Source organism: Mrakia frigida (assembly GCF_051309035.1).
Source record: "Mrakia frigida strain ATCC 22029 unplaced genomic scaffold BDY24scaffold_2, whole genome shotgun sequence".
NCBI classification, from domain to species: Eukaryota; Fungi; Basidiomycota; class Tremellomycetes; order Cystofilobasidiales; family Mrakiaceae; genus Mrakia; species Mrakia frigida.
The window spans coordinates 46,186-72,132 of NW_027481279.1; the positions used below are offsets into that span (position 1 = coordinate 46,186).

The window sequence follows — 25,947 nt, forward strand, 5'->3', positions numbered from 1 at the left end:
TGAACATTTTTCTCTCTTCACTCATACGAATTGAGTCCGCGTTTTTGGTCCGACAACTCCGAGCTCAGAAATCGAAGCTCACCAGACCTCATCTCTCTCCCTCTCTTCTCCTTCCTCCCAACCGTCACCCACCCGCCCAAAACGAAGAGCGACGGATGCTCAAACCACGTCCACCCCTCTTCTCCCTCGCCTCCTTTCGCTCCATCTCAGCGACACCGTCTCCTCCAAGGATCTACACCTCCCCTCACGCTTCGATCCCTTCGTCCCTCCTCCCTCGTACTTCCCTCTACTCGCATCTCTTCCCTCCCAACTCGACCTTCTCCCCTTCCTCCCCAGCTTTCATCGACGCTTCGACCGGGAAGTCTTTAACCAGGCAGGATGTTTACGAAGGAGCGGGGAAGGTCTCGAGGGCTTTGAGACGGAGAGGAGGGAACGAGGTCGTCGGTATCTTCCTTGGGAATGGACTCGACTGGCCTCTCGTTTTCGTGGGTGCTCAGAAAGCGGGTTGGAAGACGGCCCTGCTTGCCGGGTCACTGTGAGTCTATGCTCTCTTGTCTTGTCGCTGAGGAGGCATGGGAGAGCAAGGGAAAGCAAAGGAAGGGAAATGGCGAGCTCACCCTTTCCCTTCCCCTCCCTCCTTCGTTTGGTTGAACAGATCTCCGTCCGACCTCTCCCATCAACTCTCCCTCTCCTCACCTTCCTTGACCATCACAACTCCAACCCTCCTCCCGACCCTCCTTCAAGCCTACTCGCTTGCTAAAAACCCGTTGAGAGAGGAGGAGATCAAGGAACGGATCGTTCTGACGTCGACCTCGACGGAGAGCGAGGGCTTTCAGACGCTCCAGGAGTTCGTGCAGACCTCCGAGGGAGAGATTTCGGACGTTGAGGAGTCTGAGAAGAAGGTGGATTGTGGGGAGACGTCGGTGATCTGCTTCAGTAGTGGGACGGAAGGGTTGAGCAAGGGAGTCGAGTGAGTCGTCGTTCGAGCTCAGACTCAGAGCGGGCAAACGCTGATCATCGGTTGGATACTACCAGGACCACCCACTCGAACTTGACGAGTCTACTGGACATGATGAAAACTCCTGTGTATCCCCTTATGGAGCCTGGGAAGGATCTGTTGCTTGGTGTGCTGGTGAGTAGATCTCGTTCGCGTCGCGTTTCGTCCTTGAGCTGACATGAGCGCCGTTTGATTGTTTGAAGCCCTTCTCGCACATCTACGGACTTTTTAAACGTATGCTAAATCATATAACTGCGGAGTGGGATATAAGCTGATCATCTGCGTCTGTTCGAATCGAAACAGTCATCCTGATGCCTCTTCAACGAGGGTTCCCAGTCGTGATCGTACCTGTAGGCACCTTTCGAGCCCGCGTTCTCACAGAGCAGAAACTCAGCTGATATGTAGTTTCGTGGATCCTCAGAAAGTCGACCTTAAAACGATCTGCTCAGCCGTCGAGACCTACAAGACGACCGCGGCGATTCTCGTGCCTCCCATTCTTGTTCGTCCTGTTGTCTCTCTCCCTTTTCCTTCGCTCAGCTTACACCATCGGCCTTCGCAGATTCACCTAGCCAACTCCAAAATTGTCGACAAGTACGACATGTCGAGCCTGAAATGGCTTCTTTCTGGAGCAGCGTTCGTCCTCGTCTTTCTCAGTTCCCCTTCCTCCTTCAAATGCCCACGTCCCAACGACTGAAGCATCCTCTACGGCTTTGATCAAACACAGACCTCTCGGGGATTCTCTCACTCGAGCAGTAGAGAAACGCTTCGCCGCTCAGGATCTCGTTCTTCTCCAAGGGTTCGTTTCCCGTTTCGCCACGTCGTCTTCTCTTCCCTTTTCGCTCCTCTCTCCTTCCATCGCTCACTGCTTTCCTCCCCTCTTCTTTCCGCACTTCTTCTCTCACCCTCTTTACAGCTTCGGTCTCACCGAAACCTCCCCTGTAACGCACATCCTCCAACTCTCCGACGCTCGCTCCCGCCCTGGATCCATCGGTCGTCTCATCCCCAACGTCGAAGCTCGGCTTGTCAACCCCGAAACTGGAGTGGACATCGATTCCGCTGCCGTTGGAGAGGGTGGGGATGGGGAGCTGTGGGTGAGAGGGCCGAATGTGATGAGGTGCGTCGAGTCCTCCCTTCTCGCTGTCCTCGAACTGACTCGGATTCGGTTCGTTTCGAATTCGGTTCGGTTTCAAACAGAGGATACCTCAACGACTCAGCTTCGACGCTCTCGACCTTCTCGCCTTCAACGGACGGCGGGGATCGCTGGCTCAAGACGGGAGATATCGTGAGGGCTGAGCAGGACGGGTACTTCTTTGTGGTGGATCGAAGGAAGGAGTTGATCAAGTACAACGGGTAAGCAGAACTCTTTTACTACTTCGTCCTTCCTGTCCTTGCGTTGGCGTTGGTTCCTCTTCGAAGGGAGGAAGAAGACGCGTCGAGCTGACTTCGTCTCGTTCTGGTTCGTTTTGGTTTCGTCCCTTCGTGCAGTCATCAAGTCGCTCCAGCCGAACTGGAAGCTCTCTTGCTCATACATGAAAGGGTGGCGGATGTGGGTGTGATTGGGGTTTGGAAGGAGGAGGAGAAGAGTGAGGTCCCGAGGTGAGTCTTCGACGGAGGACGAGTGAACGAAAGACGACGCGTCTTCTGTTGGCCGCTGACTGGGTTTTTTCTCACCTATTTATTTTGCAGAGCCTACATCGTCATGAAACCCAACACGTCCCTCGAGGAGGAAACCGACGCGTCATCTTCGCAGATCAAGATGGATTTGGCGAAGGATGTCGAGGAGTGGGTTCGGGAAAGGGTTTGTCGCACATTTTCTCGCCTGCCCCTTTCCATGCCTCACTCGATCTGACTCCCTTCTTCCTTCGTTCAACGCAGGTCGCTCCCCACAAGTTCCTTCGAGGAGGAGTGGTCGTCATCGAGCAGATTCCCAAGTCGTGAGTTGACGCGTCTCGTCCCTTTTTCTTTCCTTCGATCTACGAGCTGGCTTTGACCTTTCTGGTCATGGAAACAGCCCCTCGGGAAAGATCCTTCGTCGGCAGCTCAGGGACTTGGCGAAGGAGGTGGAGGGAGGCTGCTCTCGATGAAACTCGTAAAGCCAAACCCTTTCCGTTCGAGCGAAAGAGAAGGAGAGAGGTCAAGAGAGATAGATAGCTCTGGTCTAAGTATCTAAGATATAAGTAAGGAGTAATAAAACGATGCAGTGTCCAAGTGACGAAGTCTAAGTAAACGAGATCACGAGCGAGAAGATGTGAGAAATGAGAGTGTGGTCGTCGAAACAGTCCAGCCGTACGTATTTCTTCGCAAAGTATAAGCTACAGTCCCTAAAGAAAAACAATTCTAAGCGATAAATCTGGATCTCTAGATCAACCACCAAGCAGCAACAACCAACCCTCCTCCCAAGCCACTCATCAACGGCGACGACCTCCTCTCCCCAGCTGAGACCGAACCCGTCGACGAAGCGCTAGCCGTGGCACTGAGAGGAGCAGCGGAGGCTCCAGCCGAGCGAGAAGCAGAGGCGGATCGGGTCATGGATCCAGCGGCGGAGGAGGAAGGAGCGACGGAGGACGAGGAAGATACAGCGGCGACGGAGGATGAGGAGGGAGAGGACGAAGAGGAGGAGGAAGAAGAAGAGTCGGGTTGAGTGGCGTTGGCTCCATCGAGGGAGACGATGGTAATTCCGTCGATGTTTTCGGTAGAGGCGGAGAAGGAGTTCTTGTACCAGGATTCTCCCCAGAGGTCGGGCTGGAGCGAAGAGAGGAAAGCGAAGAGACGCGTCGAATCGATCAGCTAGGAAAACAGAGAGAAAACGGAGATGTGTTCTGACGTACGATGGTTCGGCAGTCCCATCCGTTCGAGAGGTAAGACGGCCAGAGGGTGATGAAGGCTGGAGAAGAAAAAGAGGGAAGGTGAGCTTCGAGGTCGAGTTCGAAGCGAATTAGGAGAACACAGAGAAGAACGAACCATTTACAGCTCGATCAGACAGCTCATGCTGAAGCATGATCATTCCTGGTGCTTTGGGTCCCTCCAGGAAGCCGGTGATGGTAGCTGGAGAGGGGGAAGGCGAAAGAAAAGGACGCGTCGAGTTAGGTCTCACTTCGTCGCGGTCGAGTCGTATGTTGAAAGTCGACAATGAGGCTCACCCTTCACAGCTTCCTCGTTATCCAAGTTGGTGAGGGTCCAGTCCTCAGAATCCCTCTCGACTCCCCAAATGATGGTCTGAAGACCGAATACCTCCTTCGCAATCGCTCGAACTCTGTTGTCGACATCACCGAAGGGTGGGCGCCAGTGAGCAGGGATCTTGCCGTAGTTCGAGTCGGCGAGGATTTGCATGGTCCAACCAAGCTGTTCGAGAGGAACAGAGAAAGGCGCGTAAGAGAGCGACGCGGAAGGAGAGAAGGGAAAAAAAATCCGAGACTCACCTCAGCGACGACTCCCTCGTTCGAGAGACTCGACATGTAAGGATGCGTCCACTAGAATCCATCAGACGAAGACATATCGATGATGATGAGCGAGGAAGATGTCAGGAAGAGTCGGCGAACGAAGGAACGTACGGTGTGAACGGCGAAGTGTTGACCGGGAATAGCTCTTGCCTGGAGGAAGATGTCGTAGTTTCCGAGTACGTTTCCTCCGATGTAGAAGTGGGTCGCGCTGAGGAAAAAATGGAGTCAGGGAAGGTTCGAAAGACAAAAAGACCAAGCGCGACTCACTTGATTTTCTGAGCCTCGAAGAAAGAGTTCAGAGTTCGACCAGGAGGAAGAGGCCCGTCGTCTTGACTGATTCCAATCATACCGTCGGGTGCTACGAGCTTATCCGACGCGATTGAACAACCTCTCGTGTTGTGGCAAGCTACAGGTCCTGCCGGGTCGAGGTTGTTCGAGTAGGATGGATATCCTTGCGTCAGGGTCGCGGGAGGAAGATCTGGAATCTTCCCAGCGGCCACTGCAGCTGCTAGAGCATCCGTCCAAGCTTGAGGCACCGTCGTTGGCGTAGATCCAGCAGCAGGGTAGAGAGCAACCCTGCGAAAGGAAAGGAACGCAGAGACGCGAGTGAGTTCTCCGGTCTGTCACGTCGGACCAATTCTGATCTCTGCCCCACCAAACCAAGGGCTCCTTCCCATTCTTTTCAACAGACAAGAAAGTTTTTCTTACCATTCTGGTGAAGTCCAAAGAAGAATCAGGTCAGAAAAGGTCAAGACGAGGAAGAAATTGAGCTTGAACAACAACGGGCAGAGCAAGAAGATTACGTCCTCCTTCTCCTCTCTTCCCTCTCAAATCTTCGGTCCTGAAATCTCTCAAGAAGGGAAGACCTTACTCACCAGCTGATCCAACCTCTGGAATGGCAGTTTGGCGCCTGAAGAGGCTCTCTACGTCGCGAGGACCACTGGAGACTAGAGCGAGGGCTGAAGGAACGGAGGTGACAACCGCCGAAAGGGCGAGGAGTGAGAGAAGTGGGAGCATGAGGGCGAGGAAGGGCCTGAAAGGCTGTCGAAGAGGTTAAGGATTAGGTGAGGTGTATAGAAGAGAGTCGGAAAGGTCGGATAAGAGGGATTTGAGAAGGGAAGGAGGGAAGGAGGAGGAAGAGAAGGAAGTGGTTTGGGGAAGGGAGCGAAAGCTCGAGGTCCCTCCTCCCAACTCCTCGTCCTCTTCTCCCCGTTTATTTCCGACCATTTTTCTTGGCATCTTGCCTCTTCTGTCGAAGGTGGCTTCCCACAAAAAAGTGGACTCGAAGGAATCGAGCAGAATTTCTTCAAAAAAGCAGGAAGTGACGACCTCGACGAGCTTCAGGTCCCTTCCTCCTCCCTCCCCTCGAACCGCCACCTTCTCCCAAACCCTTCCCATTCTTCCTTCTCCCTTTCCATCCTCGAAATGAAGACTAGAAGACAAGCTGCTGCAGATGTGAGTATTTTCGTCTTTCCCTTTGCCGTAGATGAGTGGATGGCGTCGAGAAGATCGAGCGAGAAGGAAACAGAGGAGCTGACCTTCCTCCCCTCCCTTCCTTTTCCCCTTCGTCCCTTTTTATCTCGCTTTTCTCATGGCTTCGGTGTGTACCATCGATATAGCACTCTCCCATCAACCGAGTCCCCGTCGAGGTCCTTACCCATATCCTCAAATACAAAGGGATCACTCGCTCTGATGTCCGCTCCGTCGCCTCTGCCAATCGCTACCTTCGTTCCGTAAGTCCTCTCTTCCTCCTTCGTGCTTTCCTCACGTCTTGATCTACGCGTCTAGACACGAGAATGCAGTGTACTTGAGTCTGGGTGTCTTCAGCCTCTTGACGACTGAAGGAAACAACTGCCTAGCTTTCAGACCACGCTGACGTCTTCTTCCTCCTTCGCTGCTTCCGACTCCCTCCAACAGGTCGCGACCCCTCTTCTCTTCCAGGAGATTCGATTCGTGGCCAAAAATGCAGCGTGCTTCGAGCCTCTTACGTACCTCGTCGGCAAGGGTCACGGTCAAGCTCTCAGGTCAGCTCTTCCTGATCGTCGCGTCTTCCTTCTCCTCTTTCTTCTCGCTCATCTCTTTTCTCTCAAACCCTTTTCCCCCTTAGGATGCTATACATCGGAAATCCTCGCGACGTCGCATTTTCTCACAAACCCGAGATCTACACCGACTTGATCCACGACGCTCTCCCTTCCCTGCCCAACCTCACCTCTTTCTCCCTTCCCTTCCTCCTCCTGGACGATCGAATTTTCGATTCCGTCTACGATCACACGCACATCGAGACCCTGGGAATCCTCGGTTCGGTCATCCCACCGGATCGTGTCATTACGCTCGATTCTTCCATCGCTCGTCCATCTCGATCCAAATCCCTCACCGTCACAAACCTCACGAGCGGTCGATTTCCTCACACCGTCGAATTGATCGAGACCTTCCTCGAGTTCCTACGAGTCAATTCGGTTCTCGTCCCCGAGGTCAAGATCCTTTTCAACGCGTCGATGGCCCCGGCCTGCCTTCTCCAAATTCGTTTCCCCTCCCTTCGCCACGTCCATCTCGTCGCCTACTCAGGCGGATTCTCCTTCCTCTCCCACTACTTCGGCATCCTCGTTGGGTTTGGCTCTCTAAGGCCTCAACCCTCCCTCAAGGCGATCACGCTCGTTTTCGTCGGCTCTGGAGAAGGATTCGACGTCGGGAACGGAGAGGCGTGCATCGCGCCGCCAGCGAGTGCCTCCTTCCGAGCAGAGTGGGCTGGTGTTAGGGTTCAGGAGATGCAAATACAGGTCCTCGACCCAGACCTTTGGACCCCATCGCTCTTGAAGATTGGATTCGGTCGCGGGACGATCGTCACTCCTAGGAGGATGGAAACTCTCGCTCGTGAGCACGAGATGGCTTACTTCGTGGTGTTCTACAACCACCATGAGGACCTCAGGTGGAGCGATTGGGTAAGAGAGTATTTTTCGACGTTATTCCCAACCCCGCTGAAGCTCAATTTTCTTTCTCCTTCCCGCAGGACGCGACCATCAGACTCTTGCCCTCGTCGTTCCCCATCCTCGGCCTCTTCACCCTCCACCGATCTACCACTCCCATCCCTACCGTTTCCACTACCCTCTCCTGCTCACCTACCTGTTACGGAAAGCTCGCCCGCTCCCATCCCTCCCTCCATCGTGACGCGGAACTCGTCGGCGGCTACGCGTCGGTTTGGAGACTCTCCTTCGACCTCAACTTCTCACGAATCAAACGAGTCGGCCCCTTCCTCGACATCGTCCACGACGCACTTCGAGAGGTTACCTGGAGTGTTCAACCGAAGGAGAAACAAGTCGTTCACCTTATCGGGACGGCGAGGAACGAGGATGGCAGTTGGGAGAGGTGGGAGGATCGAACCTCAGGTGTTGGCGTCGAGGAGAAGATGGGGAGGTGTTTGTGCTTCTTATGTGGTGAGGTGAAGAAAGGAGAGGATCCTATCTCGGCTTTGAGGACTTGTGGAGCGAGGGAGGTCAGGGAGGCCCTTGCCGAAGGAGGGTTCGACCTCGAGGAGTTCGACTCAAGGTGAGCTCGCCTCCTCGCTCTTTCTCTTTTCTCTGCTGACCGCGACCTTCGATTCTTCATTCTACAGGGATCCAACCTCTCCCGTCGATCAAGGTTCCTTCGAGACGTTCTTGAGGTTCGTCCCTTTTCCAACTCCGCTTCCTCGTCGAAACGATCTCAACTGACGCGTCTTATTTCTTCTTCGCTTCTCTCTCGCAGGTCCGCCGTTTGAGTCGTCCGACTCCACAGGGAGGGAGCAGGACGTAGTTTCGTTTACCGACATGATACGAGTGTTTGAAATCTACCAGCCTCTTTTCGTCCACTCGAACGAAAGGCAGCACGACGCGAAAGGAAGAAAGACCGAGAAACGGCATAGCATGAGATGAACGACCAAGAAACGAAAGGGGATCCCACGAAAGAGAACAGAGACATAGTCAATCAAGAGAACCAGTTTTTGAAATCGAGCGAGAAAAAGGAAGAAAGAGAAGTCCCTGAGAGAGAAAAGAAGGACGAGACGAGGGCACGCAAGAAAGAAAGAAAGGGAGGGAGGTAGATAGAGGGCATGGAGGTATAGGCAGAGGAGAGAGAGAAAGAGAGATGCGAGATGATTTTATAGGGAGATAGATGAGAGAAAGGGACGTGACGGCGCGCGAAAGGGAGAGAGAAAGGACAGGAGAGGGAAGGAGGACGAGGCGGAACAGAGTCCGAAAAGCTAGTGAAGTCCGTTGGAGAGCTGGCCTTGAAGCGAGTTACTTGAGGGGTCGTCGTTATCCGCGTCTGGTGGCGAATGAGCTCGAAGATATCTACGAGGAAGAGAGGGAAGAAAGGGGAGGAACGAAGGTCAGTCGGTTCAGCTCGACGCGTCTCGTTCGAAAGGCGGGTCGAAAGTCGACTCACTGATTCAGGTCCTCCTCGTTGAGATCCTCCTCTGACTCGAAGTGAGACATATCCGAGTTCCGATGATCTCCCGACCCCGAAGCTCCGTAGTCCTCCTGCGAATCCAAAAGCAGAGTAATCTTCCTCTGAAGGTCCTGGTTCTCGGTCTGAAGGTCGGCGAAATCGAGCTCAAGCCTCTTGATATCCTGAGCTCCCGCTGAAAGCTGGTGGAGACGATCAACCTCGTTCTGGAGCTGATCGATCCGATCGTTGGCGTCCTCCATCTCCTGCGAGTAGGCGTCTCGAAGCTGAGCGTGTTCGTCCTGGAGAGCGGCGTGCTCGGTCGTGAGGGTCTGATGATCCGAGGCGACCTTGGAGAGGGTGCTGAGCTGCCGTTGGGCGTCGACGAGCTTGAGACGAAGTTCTGGGTCGTCGAGGGAGGGAGTGTTTCGCCCGTTGGCGTCCCGAGTTCGACTTCCCGCTTCGGAGCTGTTGGTTCCACGGATGGCGTCGAGTTCGCTCTGGAGGGTTCCGTTGACCGACTTCTGCTTGGAGAGTTCCTCCTTCATGCGACGGAGCATCTTCTCGGTGGCCCTGAGAAGCGAGAAAGAGAAGAAGAAGGTCAGCTTTGGCAGAAAAAGACGACGAAGAGAAGGAGACGCATCGAGAACTCACTTGACGTAGTGAACGGCGGTTTGGTAGTCTCCCTCGACCTGGAGGAAAGAGGGAAGGTTCGGTCAGTCATCTGACTCAAATAATAACGGAAAAGGTCAAGAACTCACCTCTTTGAGCTTCGTCGAATGAGCAACTTCAGCGTCGGCCAACTGCTTCTCCACCACCTGAACCCTCGACTCCAACCCCTTCACCTCATCCCCCGACGGGGACATCGCTCCTCCCATCGCCGACCCACTCCTCGACGCACCACTGCTCATTCCCGAAAGCTGCCTCGACAAATCCGCCGACTTCGTCTCCGCCATCTCGACTCTCCTCCTCGAGAGATCCAACTCCCTCTCGGCCTCCTCGTGAAGATGAGCCTTCTCGGCGAGCTTGCCCTCGAGTTCTCGAAGTCGGTAGGACGATCCTCCCTCGTCTGAGCGAAGATCGTCGTCGTTAACGGCGATTCCAGAGTCGGAGAGAAGGGTTCGAAGCATTCCGAGACGAACGTCCAGTTCCGAAGCGGCGGCGGAGCGTTCCCTGACTTCGGTTTCCTTGAGGACGAGTTGCTCTCGAAGACGACCTGTTTCGGCGAGGGCGGAGGCGAGGGAAGCTCGAGCTGCTTGGATATTCGAACGAGCGACGACTTGATCGGCTTCGAGTTGACGCGTCCGTTTCCTGTACTCTGCCAACGACGACTGAGATTCGTCGACTCTCGTTCCAGCTTCACGAAGCATCTTCCTGAGCGACGACGACTCCTGATCCATAGCTCTCGACTTCTCCTCGTGGCCTCTGGTCGAGTGGTCCTGGGTGGCTTGGATGTCCTTGTGGAAGTCGAGAAGTTCGGCGAGTCCTCCCGTCGTGAGTCGTCGAAGGGAATCGGCCTCCTCCCTCGAACGAGCCCAAGCGTTCTCGACGTCGGCGAGTCGAGCACTGGCAGCATCGGCCTCCCTCGACCGAGTATCGAGCTCCTGTCGAAGTTCAGCGACATCGAACTCGAGAGCCGTTGACCGTTCGTGTTCCCGTTGGTAGAGCGACTCTGCTTCCTCCGATCTCGATCCAGCGACGCCGAGAGCCGACTGAGCCTGCTCGAGAGCTCGAAGATGCATGTCCCTCGAGGTCTTCATCTCCTCCAGCGAGGATCGAGCCGTATCCCGATCGACTTCGTGCTGGGAGACGAGGGATCCGAGAGAGACGAGTCGTTCCGCGTGTTCTCGAAGGGTCGATTCCGATCCCGAGTGCTTCTCGTGAAGGTTGTGAAGTTCCTCTGTTGTCCTCGAGTGATCTCCTTCGGCGACGGTAGCTCGACGAACAGCCTCTGCTTCTCGATCCTCGGCAGCGAGTCGAAGTTGTTTCTCGAGGGCGGACGACTCGGTGGTCTGAGCGAGTTGGCGGAGGAGGGAGGAGTGCTCGGAGGTGATTCCTGCGAGATGGCGTTCGAGTTCGGTAGCTCGTTCTCGTTCGAGCTTGGTGACTTCCGTAGGGTTTCCTCCTTCGAGAGCGGCGACCTTGGCTCGGTAGAAGGCTGCTTCCTGGATGGCGGCTTGACGGACGCGTTCTGCCTCTGCGAACTTCTGGGACGAGGCTTGAGCTTGAGCAGCGACTTCGGACTGTGAAGTAAAGAGGGAGAGAGGAAGCAAAGAGTCAGTGTTGATGAAAAGAGACGTATCGAAACGCGGCAAAAGGAAGACTCACCTCCAACTTCGCCTTCTCCTTCTTCAGCCTCATCAACCCTTCCGCCAGCACCCTGACCTCACTCCCCTCCTCTCCCACCATTCCCGACGAAGAGCTCAGCTCCTCCTTCGAAACCTCCCCACCAACCTCATCAACCAAGAACCCAGCCTTCATCGCTCGTCCCACCTCCAACTTCAACCACCTCTCCCTCCTCCTCGAGTTCTCAATCTCCGCATCCTTCGCCTTCAGCTCCCTCATCAACTCCGCTCCAGCCATCCCACTCAACGATCCTTGTCGTCCGTGACCTCCCATTCCAGACGAACCACCCCCGCCGCCGAGACTCGGGCTTCGAGGGTTGTAGAACGCGTCGGGAGGAGCTCCCGAGTTGTTGAGCTGCTGAGGCTCTCCGTTGATGATGGGCGAAGGAGATCGAGCGTTGTTGGATCGAAGGTTGGGAGGGATGTTGGAACGAGGTTGCTGTTGCTGCTGAACGGTTCCGGAGGAGATGGACTGAGGGGAGAAGTTCTGGGAAGGGGAGGATCGATCCTGTTCGGAGACGGAAGCGAGAGGTCCAATGTTGGTAGGAGAGGTGACTCTCGAGGTTGCTGCTGAAGGACCAAAGTTTCCTTGGGTGGGACTGTTCTGAGAAGGTCCATCTGATCCAGATCGAGGAGGAGGAGGTCGACCATCGGTGGTGGGAGACATCGATCTCGACGCGTCTCCGTTCACTCCGTACGACGCATCGTCGTCTCTCCTAGGTCGCTGAGGAGCTCCTCCCTTCTTCGCCACCTTCGAAAGATCCACTCCTCCTCGACTTCCTCCGACTCCGTTGTTGTTGTTGGCCTGGGTAGGGGACATGGCTCGGTTTCCTCCTGGAGGCGGACTCGTCGCTCCTCCGTTGACTGACGACGAAGCCGACGACTGAAGGATCGTAGGTTGCTGCTGTTGGTAGGCGACCTGACTGACGGACTGCATGAGACCGTTGGGAGCGTTCTGAGCGGCGGCGGAAGCTGATCGAGCTGGGAGAGGGTTGGGAGGAGACATGGCTCGGTTGGAGGGTTGGAGAGGTTGTTGGATCGGCTGGGTCGACATCTGAGGAGCGGAGGACTTTCGCCCGATCGCACTCTGGTTGGAAGGTCGAGCGGGATCAGGAGGGTACTTGATCTTGGCTGAAAATGAGCGAGAAAGGAAAGAAACGGAGAGTCAGTGAAGAGTGGAGCTGAGGGGAGATCGAAAAGAGAGACGCGACGAACAGGTATCGAGGACGTGAATCAGGCTGGGGTTCTCAGGTCCATCGGTCGTAGACTCTCCTCCGAGAACTAGGATCTTGTCTCCGTAGGCTGCCATGGCGTGTCCAGACCGAGCAGTGGGTGAGGGACCCATGTTTTGGAACATGAACCAACGTTTCGCTGCACAGTGAAAACGAGCAAGACAAAATCAGCCCTCCTTCTTCTCTCGACACCTCGCACCACTCTCTGTCCGCACTCCAACCTCACACCAGCTCTTCAGAAGAAAGGAAGAAAGCCTGCAACTCACTTGAAATCTTGAACGCAGCCAAATCTCCCAAATCCTTCCCCTTCACGTCCCTTCCTCCAAACACGTAAACGACGTCTCCGACTAGAGCAGCAGCGTGACCCTCTCGAGCGACGGGGAGGTATCCAATGCAGTCGAGCTGTTCCCACTCTCGAGTGAGGATGTTGTACGTCCAGGTGTCGTTGTAGTGGAACTCTCCGTCGGTTCCTCCGAAGCTGAGGAAGGGCGAGAGCAAAGTTGAGACGAAGGGGTAGAGAGGAGACGAGGTGGTTAAATGGTGGAAAGGAATGCAAAACGGACGACATCAGTTTGTTGCTCTAGATTTGTCGGACGCGTCGTCGTGAGAGACGAGAGCAAGGGAAGGGGGAGGAAGGGAGGGAAAAGACGAACAGGATGATCTGATCCTTGTAGGTGACGCAGATGTGACCCGTTCGAGCTCGAGGAGGTTCCGACTTGGGTGCGAGGAGGTCCCAGCTTGGTCCTTCGGCTGATTGAACTGAGGGGAGGAACGAAAGAAGGGAGAAGAGGGAAGGTCAGCTCGGTTCGGTTCGGTTCAAGCTCACGCGTCGTTCTCGACTCTGGCTCGTCCGCGTCTTCGCCACCACCAGCTCCACCGAGAAGCTTCCCGTCATACCAGGCTCTCCTCCTAGATAGCATCGCCCTAATACGAAAGGAAGAAGACTCACTGGTTCCCAAATCAAACATCCAGAGGTCGTCGAAGAAGGTCAAGTCGACCTGACCTCCAAAGACGAGGAACTTGTTCTTCCACATGCAGACGGCGTGACCGTATCGACCGGCTGGCATCTCCCTAACTCGACCTCCGGAAGCGGGAGAGCCGTCGGTTCGGATGCAGGACCAGTCGTTGGAGGCTGAAGGAGAAAGAAGGAGGGAGGTAGAGGAGGGAGAGATCAAGGGAGGGAGTCAGTACGCGGCGATGCGAAGGCGATGGAGGCGGTATGAGAGCTGAATTGGATGAGAGATGGGTGCTACGAGAGGATCAAGACGAAGGCGAACGATGAAGCTTTCGGGCAGAGGAACAGGAGGGACGAGAACAAAGAAGAGACGAGCTCATCTCGGCCTCGCTCCCTCCCTCCCTCCCTCCCTTGCCCTTTCTCCGAGCCATCCTCCCTCTCTCGTCCGCCTAGCTCGGCCACTCGACCCACTTCCCATTTCCCCCTACCAGCCCAAGAAAGAGAGGAATCTCCAAACTCACCCAGGTTCAAAAGATACAAGCCCTGATCCTGCTCGTCCTCGACCCTCGTCTTTGTGTCTCCTCCCCAGCTCATCAACACGTTCCCAAACAGTGCGGTCGCGTGTCCGACTCTCGGGATGGGTACCTCTCCCTTGGGAGGGACGGGGACGATGGACAAGGATTGACAGTCGAGCACGAAGAGGTCGTTTCGAACGGAATCGGCGACGAGACCTCCGAAGAGGAAGAGATGGCCGGACTGGGTCGCGGTCGGAGGAGTGGAGAGACCGTACCGAGGGAACGGAGTGAGAGCGGCGTTGAGGGAGGAAGGGGAGCCGTTGGGAGCTTGAGGGAGGGTCAGTCGACGTTGGGACCTGAGAAGGAAGGAAGGCAGGAGAGGAGACGTCAAGTTTCAGGGATAATAAAGGTTCAAGTTTTCAAGGTTCAAGACTAATGAGTGAAAGATTGAAACTCACCAAGGGAACACTACAGGACCACCGCTCTTCTGCTGCTGCTGCTGTTGAGGAGGAGGAGCAGGTTGAAACTGATGTTGCTGTTGACCTCCTCCTGGAGCTGCTGGAGGTCTCCTTGCATCCAGACTCTGAATCTGAGCTGGTGGAGGTGGAGGAGCACCTCTTCCTCCTGGACCTCCTTGTTGCTGTTGCTGCTGTAGATGTTGTTGCTGGTTCTCCTCCTGATTCAGTTGAGGAGAGGAGTGAAGTTGATCCGAGGACGCGGCGGAGGAGGAAGGAGGGAGAGGTCCGTTCGTGGGAGGAGGAGGAGCGGCGGGAGGGTTGGCTTGGGATGACTTGGATCGTTTAGAGAAGAACGAAGACATCGAGGGAGGGAGGAAGGAAGTCGTCCTCAGGAAGGGGAGGGAGGAACGTGAAGAGCGAGGAGGAAGGAAGGAGGGAGGAGAGCTCGACTTTCAATCAAGCGATCCTTTGCGTCCTGGATAGACGAGGATAACGGGGAGAGGAAGAGGGTGGGAGAGGTTGTTCCTCGAGGGGTAGCCGGTTGGGAGGAGGGTGAGAGTTGAGAGAAGGGAGAGAAGGAGGTGAAGGGAACGCGAGCCTCGAGTTGTTTTTGACTTCGCCCAGAAAGGAAAGTGCCTCCGTTGTCGGAGAATATTTTCATCGTCGAAAGCTCGAGTCTCAGAAGCATTGTTTCCAGAAGGTCCCCAGAGATCAGGCTGAAAATCTGCAGAAAAAGAGCCATGACTTCGGAGTCTGAAACGAGCTCTCAAACAGGCAGGGGGACGAAGCTCGAGCTCACCTCCTTCCTTCCTCCTTCAAAACCACCATCGTCTCTCAGAAGGGAAAGACTCAGGTGAGGGACGCGTTTGGATCCTTCGTTCGACTCTTCCCCAATTCGGTCAACATCGGAGAAGCCAAGCTCGACCTCGAGCGATCCAAAGCGAGAATACGAGAGCAGAAGACGGGAGAGTTCGACTTACTCAACCTCTGGAAGCAGGGTCTCGCAAAGTAGAACGTCCGACTCGAGGTCGCGGATTTCGTCGGACCCGTCGAAGTCGTTCCATCTTCCTCGCTCTCGACTTTCAAGGCGGGAGGAGGACGATCCTGACCTCCCCCTCTTCGGAAGGGGTCAACTCGATCGTCCCGTCGCACTCTTCGGAGCCTCCAACTCCCTCATCGGCCACTCGTGCGAGTGCAGCACCCTCTGGTCGACGCTGGGAGACATGCACGCTGCGAGAGCGATTTCTGAAATCCCAAAGGGAGAGGAGGGGTTTGTGAGTTTTGGGATTGATGGGGGTTGGGAGGATAGGGAGAGAATTTTGGCGAAACATGTTGGGGTTGGGGGGTGGTGGTGTGGGAGGTGGAGGGACGATAGCCTGCTGGGAAGGTGACGAGAAGAGGGATGGTGGGCTGAGGAGGTGAAGAGGATGGTGCCTGCTTCGGAGATGAAGTCGAAGGGAGTGGCGGAGAAGCAGGTCTAGGAGTTGAGGAAGATCGTTGGGGAGCTGAAGGAGACGTACGGATCGCATCGAACCAAGTTCAAGTTCGAAACGCACGACGCGTTGACTCGACTCGCTTTCGCCTACGAAACCCTCGCTCTCCTCTCCCCCACCTCCTCCTCCTCCAAACCTAGCCTCTTCAAGGATGTCATCAAGCAGTAAGAGCTCTCCCTAGAGTCTCTCGGAGTCGAAGTTCGAGAACACGAAGGATTCGCTCCTCCCGTTACCCACAAGGTTTCCTCCTCTTCCGTCAACGGTCTCCGCGTCGGATCGATTCCAAGACCACGTCGGACGTCTCATCGCTCAGGGAAACTCAGCAGCACACGGGCTCTACGGTCAACGACAGCATCTCGGAGGACTTACAGCAGCCGAGCAGAGGACTCTCACCAAGGGTCTCCTCGATCCTACAGTCTCCTTCGGAGCCTGCGTTGTTCTCGGATCCTCCCACCTTCGCGATCTCGAACAAGCCCACCAAAACTACCTCCGCCAGATCCTCTCCCTCTCCCGAACCTCCCACCTCCCTCCCATCTATCTCCTCACTGGAATCCTCCCTCTTCGATCCCGCTACCTTCAACTCTCCCTTCGCTACCTCCAACACCTCGCCTCCTCTCCTCCGTCGACCTTCGTTCATCAAGCTCTTCTGGACTCGATGAAGCTCAGACGCGCATCAGGTTGGTACGCGACGGTCTTGAGGGAGATGGGAAGGATGGGGCTGGAGCTTCCGGGGACGGTGGAAGAGCTGGCAGAATTCGAGTGGGTTGAGGAGATGGTGGGAAAGATGCACGACCGGGAGGAGAACGCGTCGAGGACTCGAGCGATCAGCAACGACCTTCTTCCCTTCCTCCACCCCGTCAACTTCCCTCCCTCCACTTCCCTCCAGCACCTCTACTACATCTCCAACCAATCACACCAACAGACCCTCCTCCGCTTCATCTCGGGCCACTCCGATCTTCGCGTCGTCGTTCTGGGTCGGACTCGGAGGGAGGAGGAGAAGGTGCCGAGGAGGGAGAGAGTTTGTAGGCATGGGTGCGGTGAGATAGAGGATGAGGCTCATCTGATGAGGTGTGAGCATGCTGGGATAGTGGCTTTGCGAGCGGTGATGCTGGAGCAGGCGAAGGAGGTTGGATGGGACGAGAACGAGAGGAGAGGAGCGGACGAGGAGGATGGAAATCGAGGAAACGACGAGCTCGGGGATATGGACGAGGTTTTTCTTCTCTCTTCTCTTCTTCGGGAACCCAAGTGTGTTAAAATTTTTTCTCATGCCATCTCTCGCGCTCTTTCCTACTTCCCTCTCTCCTCTTCCCGTCTTGCTTAATCGATTTGGCTCCTTCCCATCCGCGTCTCGTCCGTTCTTTACATTTCTTGACCAAACAAACACAAATTCTCTCTCTCGCACTACATGGACACTTTCGATCTACACTTCGCTTTCTACTGTTTTCGTCCTTGTTCTCTCGCTTCGTACTTCGTTTCATCGTTACTCTTCAAACAGGCCTCTTTCGTGATTTCGGAACCCTATGCCTATGATCCCTTCACCATCATCTCCCCATCCCCTGTGGACCACGAGCGTTCCACTCCGAGGCGATCTCAGCAGCCGTCAAGATCGCGTACGTTTGGAGTCAGCTGAGGAACGAAGGGAGGACGAGGAGTTGGTTGAGAGCGGCGGTTTGGATGGAGGAGTTGACGGTAGCTGGGATTGGGAAAGGGAGGGAGTTGTTCAAGGAGAGGTACAGAGAGGGGTTGGAAGGGTTGGGGTTGTTGAGGTTTGTGGTTTAAGTGTATGGATGGGATTTGGTTTTGATCGACTGGACTGAGAGGAGAAAGGAAGGAGCTCGAAGGAGGAAGGTCGAGTTCGACGCGTCGTGCGATCTCCAGTCGACCGCCGCTCGAAACGATCTGCGTTTCAGAAGTACCTTTCGTTCTGAATCTAGAATCACCTCAAAATTCATCCGATCCGTCCCCCATCCGAATCAAGCCTCCCAAACCCTCGTCCATCCCTCGAATCCCTTGGACTCGTTCACCACGTCGGTTTGAAGCAGAGGAGTTTGTGCCTCTTCCAGTCGGCTTTTTGATGTTCTGTAAGGTAAAAGGAGTAGTGAAAAGGTCAGCTTTGACGTTCAATGAGAGAAGAGGAAGAAAGGGCAAACCCTTCGAGCAATAGCGAACTCCGAGGCACTGGTTGAGGGACGCGTCGTGAGAGGGACGAAAGTCAGCCGAAAGACGACAAACGAAGAGAAAAATGCGTAGATGAACTCACCCTCGAACAAGCCATCATCTCCTCTCCATCTCCCAGCCTCGCACAAGGCGAGCAATCCGATCCAGCCGTCCAAACGAGTCGGTTTGCCTCGCACGACCACCAGACGTGCCTGATCTCGTCCGATCCAGAAGCGGCTACGTGTCTCCTCGGTTCTTCAAATTCGACGAGATGTAACACGGCATCCAAGGCGAAAGTTTCCCAGAGCCCTCTGGCCTCCAACGGAGCTCGAAGACGCGGCTCGTTGTCGAATCGATTCGCGACGGCGCGGAGGATGATTTTGGTCGTGGGAGGGAGGGAAGGGAAGGCCATGGAGGCTGGTAGGTTCATTATGAGGCCGAAGAGAGTATCGAAGGCGACATCGAGAAGCTTTGCGATCTGTCCAGGGCCGTAATCAACTTCCTGCGAGGGATGGAAGGCGAAGGGAAGAAAGAAGTCAACTTCTAGAGCTCCGAATCTTTGAAAACATACACAAGGTGTATACGTACCATGGATACATCCAGATTGACACATATATGCTCCAAAAAGCCCCAAAGCTTGAGGTAGAAAGCACAAGCTTCATCTGGGAAGTTGCGGACGAAGCGATGGAAGGGAGCCGACTCCGAGTCGCGACGCGCGGTGGCGAGACAGAAGACGTTCAGGTAGATGACTGGGTTTTCAAGCCCTTCCATGGCTAGAAGGGTACGTAGGAGGGAGGGCAGAAACTTCGACCAGAATTCCGCCTGGAAGGTACAGAGGAAAGAAAGGCGAGTCAGGGCGGGCCACAACCTCGAAGGCTTCAAGAAGGTACCGACCATGTAGGAGTCTTTCTGCACTTCGGAAAGTCTGCGGAGCTGCCGAATTGTACCAAGAAGAGTAAGCGTCGCGCTCTAGGGCAGCGAGAGGTAAGGAGAGAGGGACTCACGAACTCGAAGTGCTCGGCAACAGCAAGATTCAGCCTTCTCTTCTCTGCCTTGGACATCTCGGACAGATCTGCGGCGATCCCATCCACCGACAGGCCAAGAATCTTTCCCAGGATATCTGACGAAGGGATTGCCATATTTGTAGGAGGCGACGGAGAGTGGGACGAAAGATGGAGAACGGAAGGGAAGGGGGAGAAGAAGGGTCGACGTTGAGCTCAACTTCGAGTTCGTCTTCCTTTTCTCTTCTTCCCTCCCAACCCTTTCGACCTTTCGAACACGTGTTTCCCCCTTCCTCGTTCGTATTCCCACCCTCTTCACCTCAGCATCTTCGCCCTCTCAGAATGGATCTCGTTCTCGCTCGAATCAAAGACCTCGAAGAACAAGCTCGCCAACAAGCTTCTTCCCTCTCCCTTCTCTCCTCGAACTTCGCCTACCTCTCGTCCGAGAACGAATCCCTCATATCAAAGAACGAGGAGCAAGATCGAGTCATCGGGGAGCTTTCCAGGATCGTGGTTCCGAATGGTTACTGGGTTTGGGAAGTCCTTCCCTGGGGCGAGAGGAAGACTGGAGCTGAGGCAGATGGACGATGGCGCTGGAGTCTGGTTCGTCGCCCTTCCCTCCTCTCTCCTCCTTCCCTCTGCTACATTTCCGAGCTTATCTCGACTCCCTTTAGCGCTATGCTGACTATCCCGTACCTTCTTTCGTTATCCTGCTTGCAGGAGAAGTACAGGCCGAGCGTTCCTCCCTTTCTCGCCCTCCAAACTCAAGGACGAGCTCACCCCAAACGAATCTTCTCCTCTCTCCCATCCTCCGTCGTCGTAGCCATCGTCGCTCTTCTCGACCAAAGGGATCTTCTATCCCTATGCAGTGTCTCGTTCAGGTTGCTCGAGGTGGCGGGGAGGCAGCTCTATCGTGCCATCGCAGTCTATCCTCGCCAAGCTGCGTCGTTGATCACCTCCAGGGTTCGTCTCCGTCTCCTCCTCCTCTCCGTCTCTTCCAAATGATTTTCCGTAATTGATCCAGTCTTCTTGAAACGCACTGCTGACACTTTGCTTCGTCTCCTCTTTGCAGCTCATCGTCCTCTCAAGCGGTCGCGTTCGCACCATCCTCACTCCTCGACTCCTCGCCATCTACTCGACTCCTTCCTACGAACGCCCCTTCGAGCTTCCTCCTCCCCACGAAAACGTTGATCAGATACCCATCGAGACCGTCGCCCTCGAGATTGAAGTCACGGAGGAGGAACTCCGTCGATGGTCTCCCCTCCTTCAACTCCTCAACCCTCGCGTCGCTCAAATTGGGAAGGCTCCTTCTCCTCCCATGGACTCCCCTCAGCATGTGACCACCAGCACCATCTCATCCGTCGACCTCGCTACCGTACGATTCGTTGGGCACTGGACTCGCTTGGAGCTCTTGTGGCTCATGGGCGAGGGTTCGGTCGTGTTTCTTCGAGGTCGTCAACGACTCGCATGGAGAGATTGCCTCGAACGGTCTGCCGTTGCATCTGGCTATCTCCCTTCGGACGTTCGATCGGTCATCTGCGTGCAGTTCTGGGATGGGACCGTCGTCGAGGAGCCGGTGGGGGACGACGCGAGTCTGGAGAGGAGGTTGGGCAAGCCGTTCGTCTTCTCGAAGCCGAAGAAGCATGTCTTCGTGAAGATTGGATTCCGATAGCGAGCGTTCGTTTTGTTTGGCTTCTATTTATGACTATGAACATGTCTTCTCGTCAAAGCAAAGCTGCTCTCCTTGAGATTCAAACTCCGAAATCGTGTGAGCTTCCCCTTCCTCCCTCCTTTCTCCCCCCCAACTCCGCCCTCACCTTTCTCTTCTTCTTTCGACCAATGAGTCTCGAAGATCGAGTAGCCTCTCTCGAGGACGCCGTGAAGAAACAGTCAGCCTTGATCGAATCTCAAGCCTCGTTCATCAGACGGCTCGCCCAGGAGAATCTTCGAACGTCCCAGCTCCACTCGACCACCTTCGACTCTCATTCTCGCCTCCTCTCCTTCTTCTCTCGCTCTCTCTTTCCCAGTGGTCATTGGATAGAAGGAGTAGGGAAGGCTTGGGAGTGGTCGTTGGTACGTTTTCTGTGCAATCTTCAATGCTTTCCTCTTATCTCGTCGACGATCGAAGCTCACCATCCCTTCCCTTCCTCCCCTTTCTTCTCCTTCCTTTCCTCGTCTTCCCTTTCGACCAGGAGAAGTACAGACCTAACGTCGCTCAAATCAACGCTGGACCTCCTACCTCCCTCTTCTGCTTACCCGTCGAGCTGCTCCACGAGATCATCGAGTCACTGGACGTCCCCTCCCTCCTCTCCCTCTGCCTCACCTCGTTCCGTCTCCTCTCCGTCGCTTCCATCTTCCTCTACCGAGAGATCACCCTTTCACCCGAGATGGCAGATCGCCTCTTCTGCGTCCGAGTGAGTTCCGTTCTCTCCTGCTTTCTCTTTGTTGTATGCTTGAAGCAAATCGATCAAAGAGCTCACGACCAATCTCTTCTCCTCCCTCTCTCTTTCCTCTCGCAGCGACGTTCCTCCCCTCGTCTCCATCCCTTCCTCTCCCTCAATAACATCGATCTCCTCATCCTCCAGGATCCTAAGTCTCCCAGAAATCGACGAGGATACGGTTGGAGAGATGACTCGGACGACTCGGAGCAGGACGATCTGGCACACAACCCTTTCCCTTTCGCCGCTCTACCTCAGTCCCTTCCCTTCTTCAACAACGGCCCCTCCTACCCTCGAGGAACCTCCACTTCCCGAACCCAAACCCAAGCCAAACACCTCGTCAACGTCACGATCTCCCGTTTCGACGCCTCGCTCGAACAAGGGCTCCCTCTCCCTCGTCTCCTCCTCCGAACCAAACTCTCCGTCGCAGGAGCCATCAAGCAATGGACTCACGTCCTTCTCCGTCTCAATCCTGTCCGATTTCAACTCGAGGGTCCCCGAGCAGAACCGAAGAAACCTCCCCCTCCAACCGTCGAGGCAGCGCGTCGAACGGTTCCTCCCATCCCCTCGATCATCAAGCTCGACAAGCCGTCCAGAGTCGCTTTCCTCGCAACGTGGCATCGTCTGAAGGAGGTCGTTTTCGTAGGGGAGAGTGTGATCAACCTCATCCAGCTTCGAGCGTGTTTGGAGAGATCGACGACGTGGGCGGGAAGAATGGAGTACAGTTTGGTTTCTCGAAGGAGTTTGACGCCTGAGGAAGATCACGTCGTCACGTTCGGGCATAACGAGCTCGAAGCGCAGTTGGAGTTGGCGAGGAAGTCGTTGGGAGGAGGCGATAAGGTCGAAGATGCATATCTGAGCGTGAAGTTCGTGAGGGGGTTGAGGTGAGGAGCCGAGGAAGAGGCTCGGTTTCTGTCGCTGTAGATAGTTTCGTTTCATGCATTTCGTTTCTTTCGCCGCTTCCTTCTTTATTTTAAGATTCGCGAGTCTTCGAGTTTGACTCTCGCTTGAGATGAGGGAAAGAAAGGAGACCAACGAGGCAAATCGCTTCGACGCGTCGTCCTTCCATCTCGCCCGCTCCCTCATCTGCCTGCCATTCTCTCGTCCTTCTCTGCCCCTTCGTTGGTCGTAAAGCATCACATCATTACTGCCTCCTCCAACTCTCCAAAACTCACTCCTCCTTCTCTTCCTCGTCGCTCTCCTCGCTCTCCTCACTCTCCTCCTCCTCCTCGCTCTCTCCCTCAATCGCCAACCCTTCAAACATCCCACCCACTTCAACCTTCCTCCCACCCCCACCGCCATCTCCACCCTCTTGTTCTTCACTCTCTTCCTCTTCGTCCTCCTCCTCCTCATCCGAGCTCTCTTCCTCCTCCGAAGACGACACCTCGTCCTCGGAACTCTCGTAAACGATCTTCTCTCGCTCGCCGAGCCAGATTCCTTGGTCGACGGGGATAATGGGTTCGACGCATGTGGTAGCTGTCGGTGCAGAGGGAGTGGTAGGATCAATTGCGGTTGGGGTTGAGGGTGAGGGTGGTGGTGGGAGGAAGGACCAGGAGATACGACCCTCGGCGATGGCACGGAGGATATGGTTTCCAGCTCGGTTCTGATCCGGTCGACCTGCTTTGGCCGTCACTGAAGAACGAACGGAGAGCAAACAACGAAAGAAACAGCGCGTCGTCGAAGTCAGTCTCGCTCTCCTTCTGCCTCCCCGCCTCCCTGGCCCCAAACCTCGAAGACCTCCCGATCCCATATCCGAGCCAACTCACAAAAACCTCGCTCCAAAGCCCAACCCTCCATAATCTCCCCAGTCGTCCAACTCTCTGCCTTCTCCTTCTTCCCTCCGTCGTCCTTCGCAACCGCTCCAGCCCTCCAAGTCTTCCTCGCCTCCCTCAGCACCTCCTCCTCGTCCACCACCTTCTCCAGTCCCAAGATCCTCTCGAGCGGCATGAGGCATCCAGCGAGTCGCAAGACGGAAGGGAGGGCCGGGATGTGAGATATCGGGAGTATCGAACTGATGGCTTGGAGTTCGTAGGAGGTGAGGGAGGGGAGAACGAGGCCGGGAGTGTCGCAGAGTCGGATTTGGGGAGACCAAAAGATGGTCTGTGGGTCATGAACGGGAGGAAGCAGAAGAAGAGGGGGTTAGAGAGGAGAGGGAGAGAGAGGAAGGGGAGGGGAGGGGAGAAGACGAGACGAGACGCACCTGGAAGTGTTTAGTCTTTCCGGGCGTTTTGGAGGCTCGAACTTTGGACTTTCCGACGAGAGCGTTGAGGAGGGAGCTCTTTCCGACGTTGGGTTGACTGCGAACGAGCGAGAAGGAGTAGAGGCGTCAGTCGTCTCGTTCGTTCGATTCGTTCCTCGACGCGTCGTCCGTCCCTCCCTCTCTCCCAACCTCGACTCTTGAACGAAACCACTCACCCGATCAGACCGACCGTCAAAAACTCTAACCTCTTCCTCTCCCATTCCGCGTTCATCTCCCCGCCCTCTTCTCCATCCTCCTCTCTCGCACCCTCCCTCCTCAACCTCTCCTCCTCTTCCTCCTCGTCAACCATAGGATCCCTTCCTCCCGCCCCAACAGGCACATCCCCACCCTCTCCTCTCCTCAGTGCGTCCCAGTCGACTTCGGGTCGAACTCGAGGTTTCCATTTGGCGAGACGAGCAGGGTCGGAGGCGACGAAGGCGGGAGGGGTGTTGAGTTTGGAGTGGGCTCGTTGGAGGGCTGAGAGGAGGGAGGAGAGGGAGGCGGGTGGCAGGTGGGATTTGAGGGCGGCTTTGGTACCTGCGAAATTAGGAAGGGGATGGGGTGATAGAGGGAGGGAGAGTCAAAATGGGAGAGCGAGAGAGAGAGAGGGAGACGCGTGGAGTTTTAGGAAGCTCGATTCGACGACGCGTCTCGTGCCTCGTTCCAAAACGGTCGCCCTTCATCTCAAGCATCTATCCATCTCACAGATTGTACTCACCCTGTTTCCTAGCCTCCCTCCTATAGCTCTCGACCTCCACGACCTCCCAACCCTTCTTCTCCTCCCACTCCTGCTTGCACCACCCGACCCAGGCATCCTTCACCTTCTCCGGTACCAGATCACACTTGGTGAGAACGAGGATGACTTCCTTGCGAGGTTGGAGGGAGGAGATGAAGTCCTGGAGGGAAGGAGGGAAGTGAAGGGGTGGGCAACGGATGTCGATGAGAACGAGGAGGATCGAAGACATCTCGGTTGTGCGCCAGAGTTGGCGGTAGACTTGGAGGTTTCGTTCGAAGAATGCTGCGAGAAGAGAGAACAGAGAGGGTGGTCAGGATGTGGTTTGAGAGCGAAGATGGGTTGGGAGAGGAAAGAGAACGGGAGGGAGAAGGAGCGACGCGTCGCGGATTTCGTCCCCGACGCGACGCTCCTTTGACTCCTCTCCAATTCTTCCAAACGCCCCAAATCACGAAGAAAGACTTCTTCACTCACTAGTAGACCTAGGCCACTCGAACCTCTGCTCGTCCTCGTCCCCTCCTTCCTCCTCCTCCTCGTCCACTTCCCCTCTCTCCCTCCTCTTGACGTTCTCCTTCCTGCTCGCTTCCCTCTGCTCTCCTTGCTCCCTCCAGTCCTCCACGACGGCATCGCACGCTTGCAACCACTTTTTAAACACGCCCTCCTCGTTCATCTCGACCTCCTTCTTGGACATCTCATACCTCCATTTCGGTCTCCTCGGTACGCTCATCCCCTTCTTCCCTCGACTCGCTTCTAATAACTCGACCGGAAAGACTGCGCTTTCAGGATCCAGAGGGCGAGGAAGAGGGCGGGTTAAGGAGGTTGTTTTGGAAGCGAGGATGTAAGCAGGGGAGAGAGCGATGAATTTGGAGGTGAGGGAGGATTTCGAGGGAGCAGCAGGGCGAGGCGAGTTGGACGTTCCCGGGATGTAACGTCGCGGGTGGGAGGCGAGGGAGGTCGAAGGGTGAGGTAGGGGGTCCCCTCTTTTCAGCGCTCGTTTTTCTTGAAGTTGGACTGAGGGAGAAAGGAAGGGAGGAGGAGAAGGTGAGCTCGAGGCTTCCTCTGGTCAATGAACTCGTCCTCAAGGTCGCCGATCGCTAGATTTTCGACCTATCGGTTTCACCGACGAGATAAGATAAACCTCGAACGAAAAGAAAAGACTCACGCTTTCGCTGTCTTGGATCGAGAATCGAAAAGGAGAGGAAGGAGAGAGGGAAGGGATCGCAAGAGGTCAGCTTGAGCTTTTCCCTTCCCCTCCCCTCTCCCTTCTTTCCTCAACGCTGCCGAGATAAGATAACCGACCAAGACGACTCACTTAGCCGAAGCTGGTTTCTTCCTAGCCATCTTGTCGTCGTCGAAGTAAGTTCTGTAGGGTGGGAGGGGTTGCTGGTCGTTGCAGGGGAACAAGGAGACGTCGACCTCGAAAAGTGAGGTGAGCTTCGTCGAGAAAACGTCATCGCTACCCGACCTGCTCTGAGGTTCTAGGAGGCAGGTTTTCGCTGGTGATTTTCGTAGAGGTTGAGTTGAC

At 55.4% G+C, this 25,947-nt stretch overlaps 9 protein-coding genes across 9 annotated transcripts; 5 read left to right on the forward strand and 4 right to left on the reverse strand.

Annotated features, from left to right (window-relative positions):
* Positions 1 to 99: 99 nt before the first annotated feature.
* On the forward strand, positions 100 to 3,146 carry BDY24DRAFT_374655 (uncharacterized protein). Its single transcript, XM_076638444.1, has 14 exons — positions 100 to 535; positions 656 to 970; positions 1,036 to 1,132; positions 1,201 to 1,231; positions 1,301 to 1,347; positions 1,419 to 1,496; positions 1,557 to 1,630; positions 1,722 to 1,793; positions 1,911 to 2,111; positions 2,192 to 2,347; positions 2,483 to 2,593; positions 2,684 to 2,795; positions 2,873 to 2,931; positions 3,009 to 3,146. The coding sequence occupies exons 1-14, from the start codon at positions 156 to 158 to the stop codon at positions 3,079 to 3,081; spliced, it is 1,806 nt and encodes a 601-aa protein (XP_076500529.1). The 5' UTR covers positions 100 to 155; the 3' UTR covers positions 3,082 to 3,146.
* A 507-nt stretch (positions 3,147 to 3,653) lies between these two features.
* On the reverse strand, positions 3,654 to 5,620 carry BDY24DRAFT_88798 (uncharacterized protein). Its single transcript, XM_076645216.1, has 8 exons — positions 5,313 to 5,620; positions 5,146 to 5,149; positions 4,705 to 5,013; positions 4,549 to 4,645; positions 4,417 to 4,467; positions 4,138 to 4,339; positions 3,959 to 4,042; positions 3,654 to 3,881 (listed from the first exon to the last, which is right to left on the reverse strand). The coding sequence occupies exons 1-8, from the start codon at positions 5,452 to 5,454 to the stop codon at positions 3,781 to 3,783; spliced, it is 990 nt and encodes a 329-aa protein (XP_076500530.1). The 5' UTR covers positions 5,455 to 5,620; the 3' UTR covers positions 3,654 to 3,780.
* Positions 5,512 to 8,148, forward strand: BDY24DRAFT_374660 (uncharacterized protein). The gene is made up of 6 exons (XM_076638445.1): positions 5,512 to 5,892; positions 6,057 to 6,170; positions 6,355 to 6,461; positions 6,545 to 7,376; positions 7,445 to 7,980; positions 8,048 to 8,148. The coding sequence occupies exons 1-6, from the start codon at positions 5,863 to 5,865 to the stop codon at positions 8,142 to 8,144; spliced, it is 1,716 nt and encodes a 571-aa protein (XP_076500531.1). The 5' UTR covers positions 5,512 to 5,862; the 3' UTR covers positions 8,145 to 8,148.
* Positions 8,149 to 8,319: 171 nt separating this feature from the next.
* Positions 8,320 to 14,981, reverse strand: BDY24DRAFT_346600 (uncharacterized protein). Its single transcript, XM_076637633.1, has 11 exons — positions 14,362 to 14,981; positions 13,910 to 14,259; positions 13,383 to 13,565; positions 13,087 to 13,192; positions 12,700 to 12,911; positions 12,417 to 12,572; positions 11,185 to 12,332; positions 9,618 to 11,099; positions 9,511 to 9,548; positions 8,857 to 9,429; positions 8,320 to 8,762 (listed from the first exon to the last, which is right to left on the reverse strand). The coding sequence occupies exons 1-11, from the start codon at positions 14,721 to 14,723 to the stop codon at positions 8,672 to 8,674; spliced, it is 4,701 nt and encodes a 1,566-aa protein (XP_076500532.1). The 5' UTR covers positions 14,724 to 14,981; the 3' UTR covers positions 8,320 to 8,671.
* Positions 14,982 to 15,788: 807 nt separating this feature from the next.
* BDY24DRAFT_411357 (uncharacterized protein) lies at positions 15,789 to 17,633 on the forward strand (the record flags this gene model as incomplete). Its single annotated transcript, XM_076642916.1, has 5 exons — positions 15,789 to 15,821; positions 15,876 to 16,018; positions 16,095 to 17,064; positions 17,350 to 17,464; positions 17,548 to 17,633. The coding sequence occupies 5 exons, from the start codon at positions 15,789 to 15,791 to the stop codon at positions 17,631 to 17,633; spliced, it is 1,347 nt and encodes a 448-aa protein (XP_076500533.1).
* Positions 17,634 to 17,874: 241 nt separating this feature from the next.
* Positions 17,875 to 19,292, reverse strand: BDY24DRAFT_432570 (zinc finger MYND domain-containing protein; the record flags this gene model as incomplete). Its single annotated transcript, XM_076644087.1, has 6 exons — positions 19,016 to 19,292; positions 18,906 to 18,944; positions 18,600 to 18,833; positions 18,115 to 18,513; positions 18,005 to 18,032; positions 17,875 to 17,933 (listed from the first exon to the last, which is right to left on the reverse strand). Exons 1-6 carry the CDS (start codon positions 19,148 to 19,150, stop codon positions 17,875 to 17,877), a joined length of 894 nt encoding a protein of 297 aa, XP_076500534.1. The 5' UTR covers positions 19,151 to 19,292.
* Positions 19,254 to 20,689, forward strand: BDY24DRAFT_374670 (uncharacterized protein). Its single transcript, XM_076638446.1, has 2 exons — positions 19,254 to 19,975; positions 20,085 to 20,689. Exons 1-2 carry the CDS (start codon positions 19,355 to 19,357, stop codon positions 20,682 to 20,684), a joined length of 1,221 nt encoding a protein of 406 aa, XP_076500535.1. The 5' UTR covers positions 19,254 to 19,354; the 3' UTR covers positions 20,685 to 20,689.
* A 127-nt stretch (positions 20,690 to 20,816) lies between these two features.
* BDY24DRAFT_374671 (uncharacterized protein) lies at positions 20,817 to 22,442 on the forward strand. The gene is made up of 3 exons (XM_076638447.1): positions 20,817 to 21,085; positions 21,205 to 21,426; positions 21,532 to 22,442. Exons 1-3 carry the CDS (start codon positions 20,852 to 20,854, stop codon positions 22,336 to 22,338), a joined length of 1,263 nt encoding a protein of 420 aa, XP_076500536.1. The 5' UTR covers positions 20,817 to 20,851; the 3' UTR covers positions 22,339 to 22,442.
* A 130-nt stretch (positions 22,443 to 22,572) lies between these two features.
* On the reverse strand, positions 22,573 to 25,862 carry BDY24DRAFT_374675 (uncharacterized protein). Its single transcript, XM_076638448.1, has 8 exons — positions 25,735 to 25,862; positions 25,585 to 25,595; positions 24,897 to 25,433; positions 24,408 to 24,707; positions 23,866 to 24,226; positions 23,651 to 23,747; positions 23,217 to 23,550; positions 22,573 to 23,082 (listed from the first exon to the last, which is right to left on the reverse strand). The coding sequence occupies exons 1-8, from the start codon at positions 25,761 to 25,763 to the stop codon at positions 22,622 to 22,624; spliced, it is 2,130 nt and encodes a 709-aa protein (XP_076500537.1). The 5' UTR covers positions 25,764 to 25,862; the 3' UTR covers positions 22,573 to 22,621.
* Positions 25,863 to 25,947: the final 85 nt, after the last annotated feature.

Excerpts from the sequence above, each read along its gene's own strand:
- BDY24DRAFT_346600 (XM_076637633.1), bottom strand. The coding sequence starts at position 14,723 with ATGTCTTCGTTCTTCTCTAAACGATCCAAGTCATCCCAAGCCAACCCT. Across the intron at positions 12,333-12,416 it reads GATTCACGTCCTCGATACCT|CCAAGATCAAGTACCCTCCT; the intron begins GTTCGTCGCGTC and ends GCTCATTTTCAG. Across the intron at positions 11,100-11,184 it reads AGGAGAAGGCGAAGTTGGAG|TCCGAAGTCGCTGCTCAAGC; the intron begins GTGAGTCTTCCT and ends TTTACTTCACAG.
- BDY24DRAFT_374675 (XM_076638448.1), bottom strand. The coding sequence starts at position 25,763 with ATGGCTAGGAAGAAACCAGCTTCGGCTAA. Across the intron at positions 24,227-24,407 it reads GAGGGAGGCTAGGAAACAGG|GTACCAAAGCCGCCCTCAAA; the intron begins GTGAGTACAATC and ends CTAATTTCGCAG. Across the intron at positions 23,083-23,216 it reads GGCTTTGGAGCGAGGTTTTT|TGACGGCCAAAGCAGGTCGA; the intron begins GTGAGTTGGCTC and ends TTCGTTCTTCAG.
- BDY24DRAFT_88798 (XM_076645216.1), bottom strand. The coding sequence starts at position 5,454 with ATGCTCCCACTTCTCTCACTCCTCGCCCTTTCGGCGGTTGTCACCTCC. Across the intron at positions 4,340-4,416 it reads ACGAGGGAGTCGTCGCTGAG|CTTGGTTGGACCATGCAAAT; the intron begins GTGAGTCTCGGA and ends CCTCTCGAACAG. Across the intron at positions 3,882-3,958 it reads GTCTGATCGAGCTGTAAATG|CCTTCATCACCCTCTGGCCG; the intron begins GTTCGTTCTTCT and ends TTTCTTCTCCAG.
- BDY24DRAFT_374660 (XM_076638445.1), top strand. The coding sequence starts at position 5,863 with ATGAAGACTAGAAGACAAGCTGCTGCAGAT. Across the intron at positions 5,893-6,056 it reads GAAGACAAGCTGCTGCAGAT|CACTCTCCCATCAACCGAGT; the intron begins GTGAGTATTTTC and ends CCATCGATATAG. Across the intron at positions 6,171-6,354 it reads CCAATCGCTACCTTCGTTCC|GTCGCGACCCCTCTTCTCTT; the intron begins GTAAGTCCTCTC and ends TCCCTCCAACAG.
- BDY24DRAFT_374670 (XM_076638446.1), top strand. The coding sequence starts at position 19,355 with ATGGATCTCGTTCTCGCTCGAATCAAAGACCTCGAAGAACAAGCTCGC. Across the intron at positions 19,976-20,084 it reads CGTCGTTGATCACCTCCAGG|CTCATCGTCCTCTCAAGCGG; the intron begins GTTCGTCTCCGT and ends TCCTCTTTGCAG.
- BDY24DRAFT_374655 (XM_076638444.1), top strand. The coding sequence starts at position 156 with ATGCTCAAACCACGTCCACCCCTCTTCTCCCTCGCCTCCTTTCGCTCC. Across the intron at positions 2,112-2,191 it reads AGAGGGCCGAATGTGATGAG|AGGATACCTCAACGACTCAG; the intron begins GTGCGTCGAGTC and ends GGTTTCAAACAG. Across the intron at positions 2,796-2,872 it reads AGGAGTGGGTTCGGGAAAGG|GTCGCTCCCCACAAGTTCCT; the intron begins GTTTGTCGCACA and ends CGTTCAACGCAG.
- BDY24DRAFT_374671 (XM_076638447.1), top strand. The coding sequence starts at position 20,852 with ATGAGTCTCGAAGATCGAGTAGCCTCTCTCGAGGACGCCGTGAAGAAA. Across the intron at positions 21,086-21,204 it reads AGGCTTGGGAGTGGTCGTTG|GAGAAGTACAGACCTAACGT; the intron begins GTACGTTTTCTG and ends CCTTTCGACCAG. Across the intron at positions 21,427-21,531 it reads ATCGCCTCTTCTGCGTCCGA|CGACGTTCCTCCCCTCGTCT; the intron begins GTGAGTTCCGTT and ends TTCCTCTCGCAG.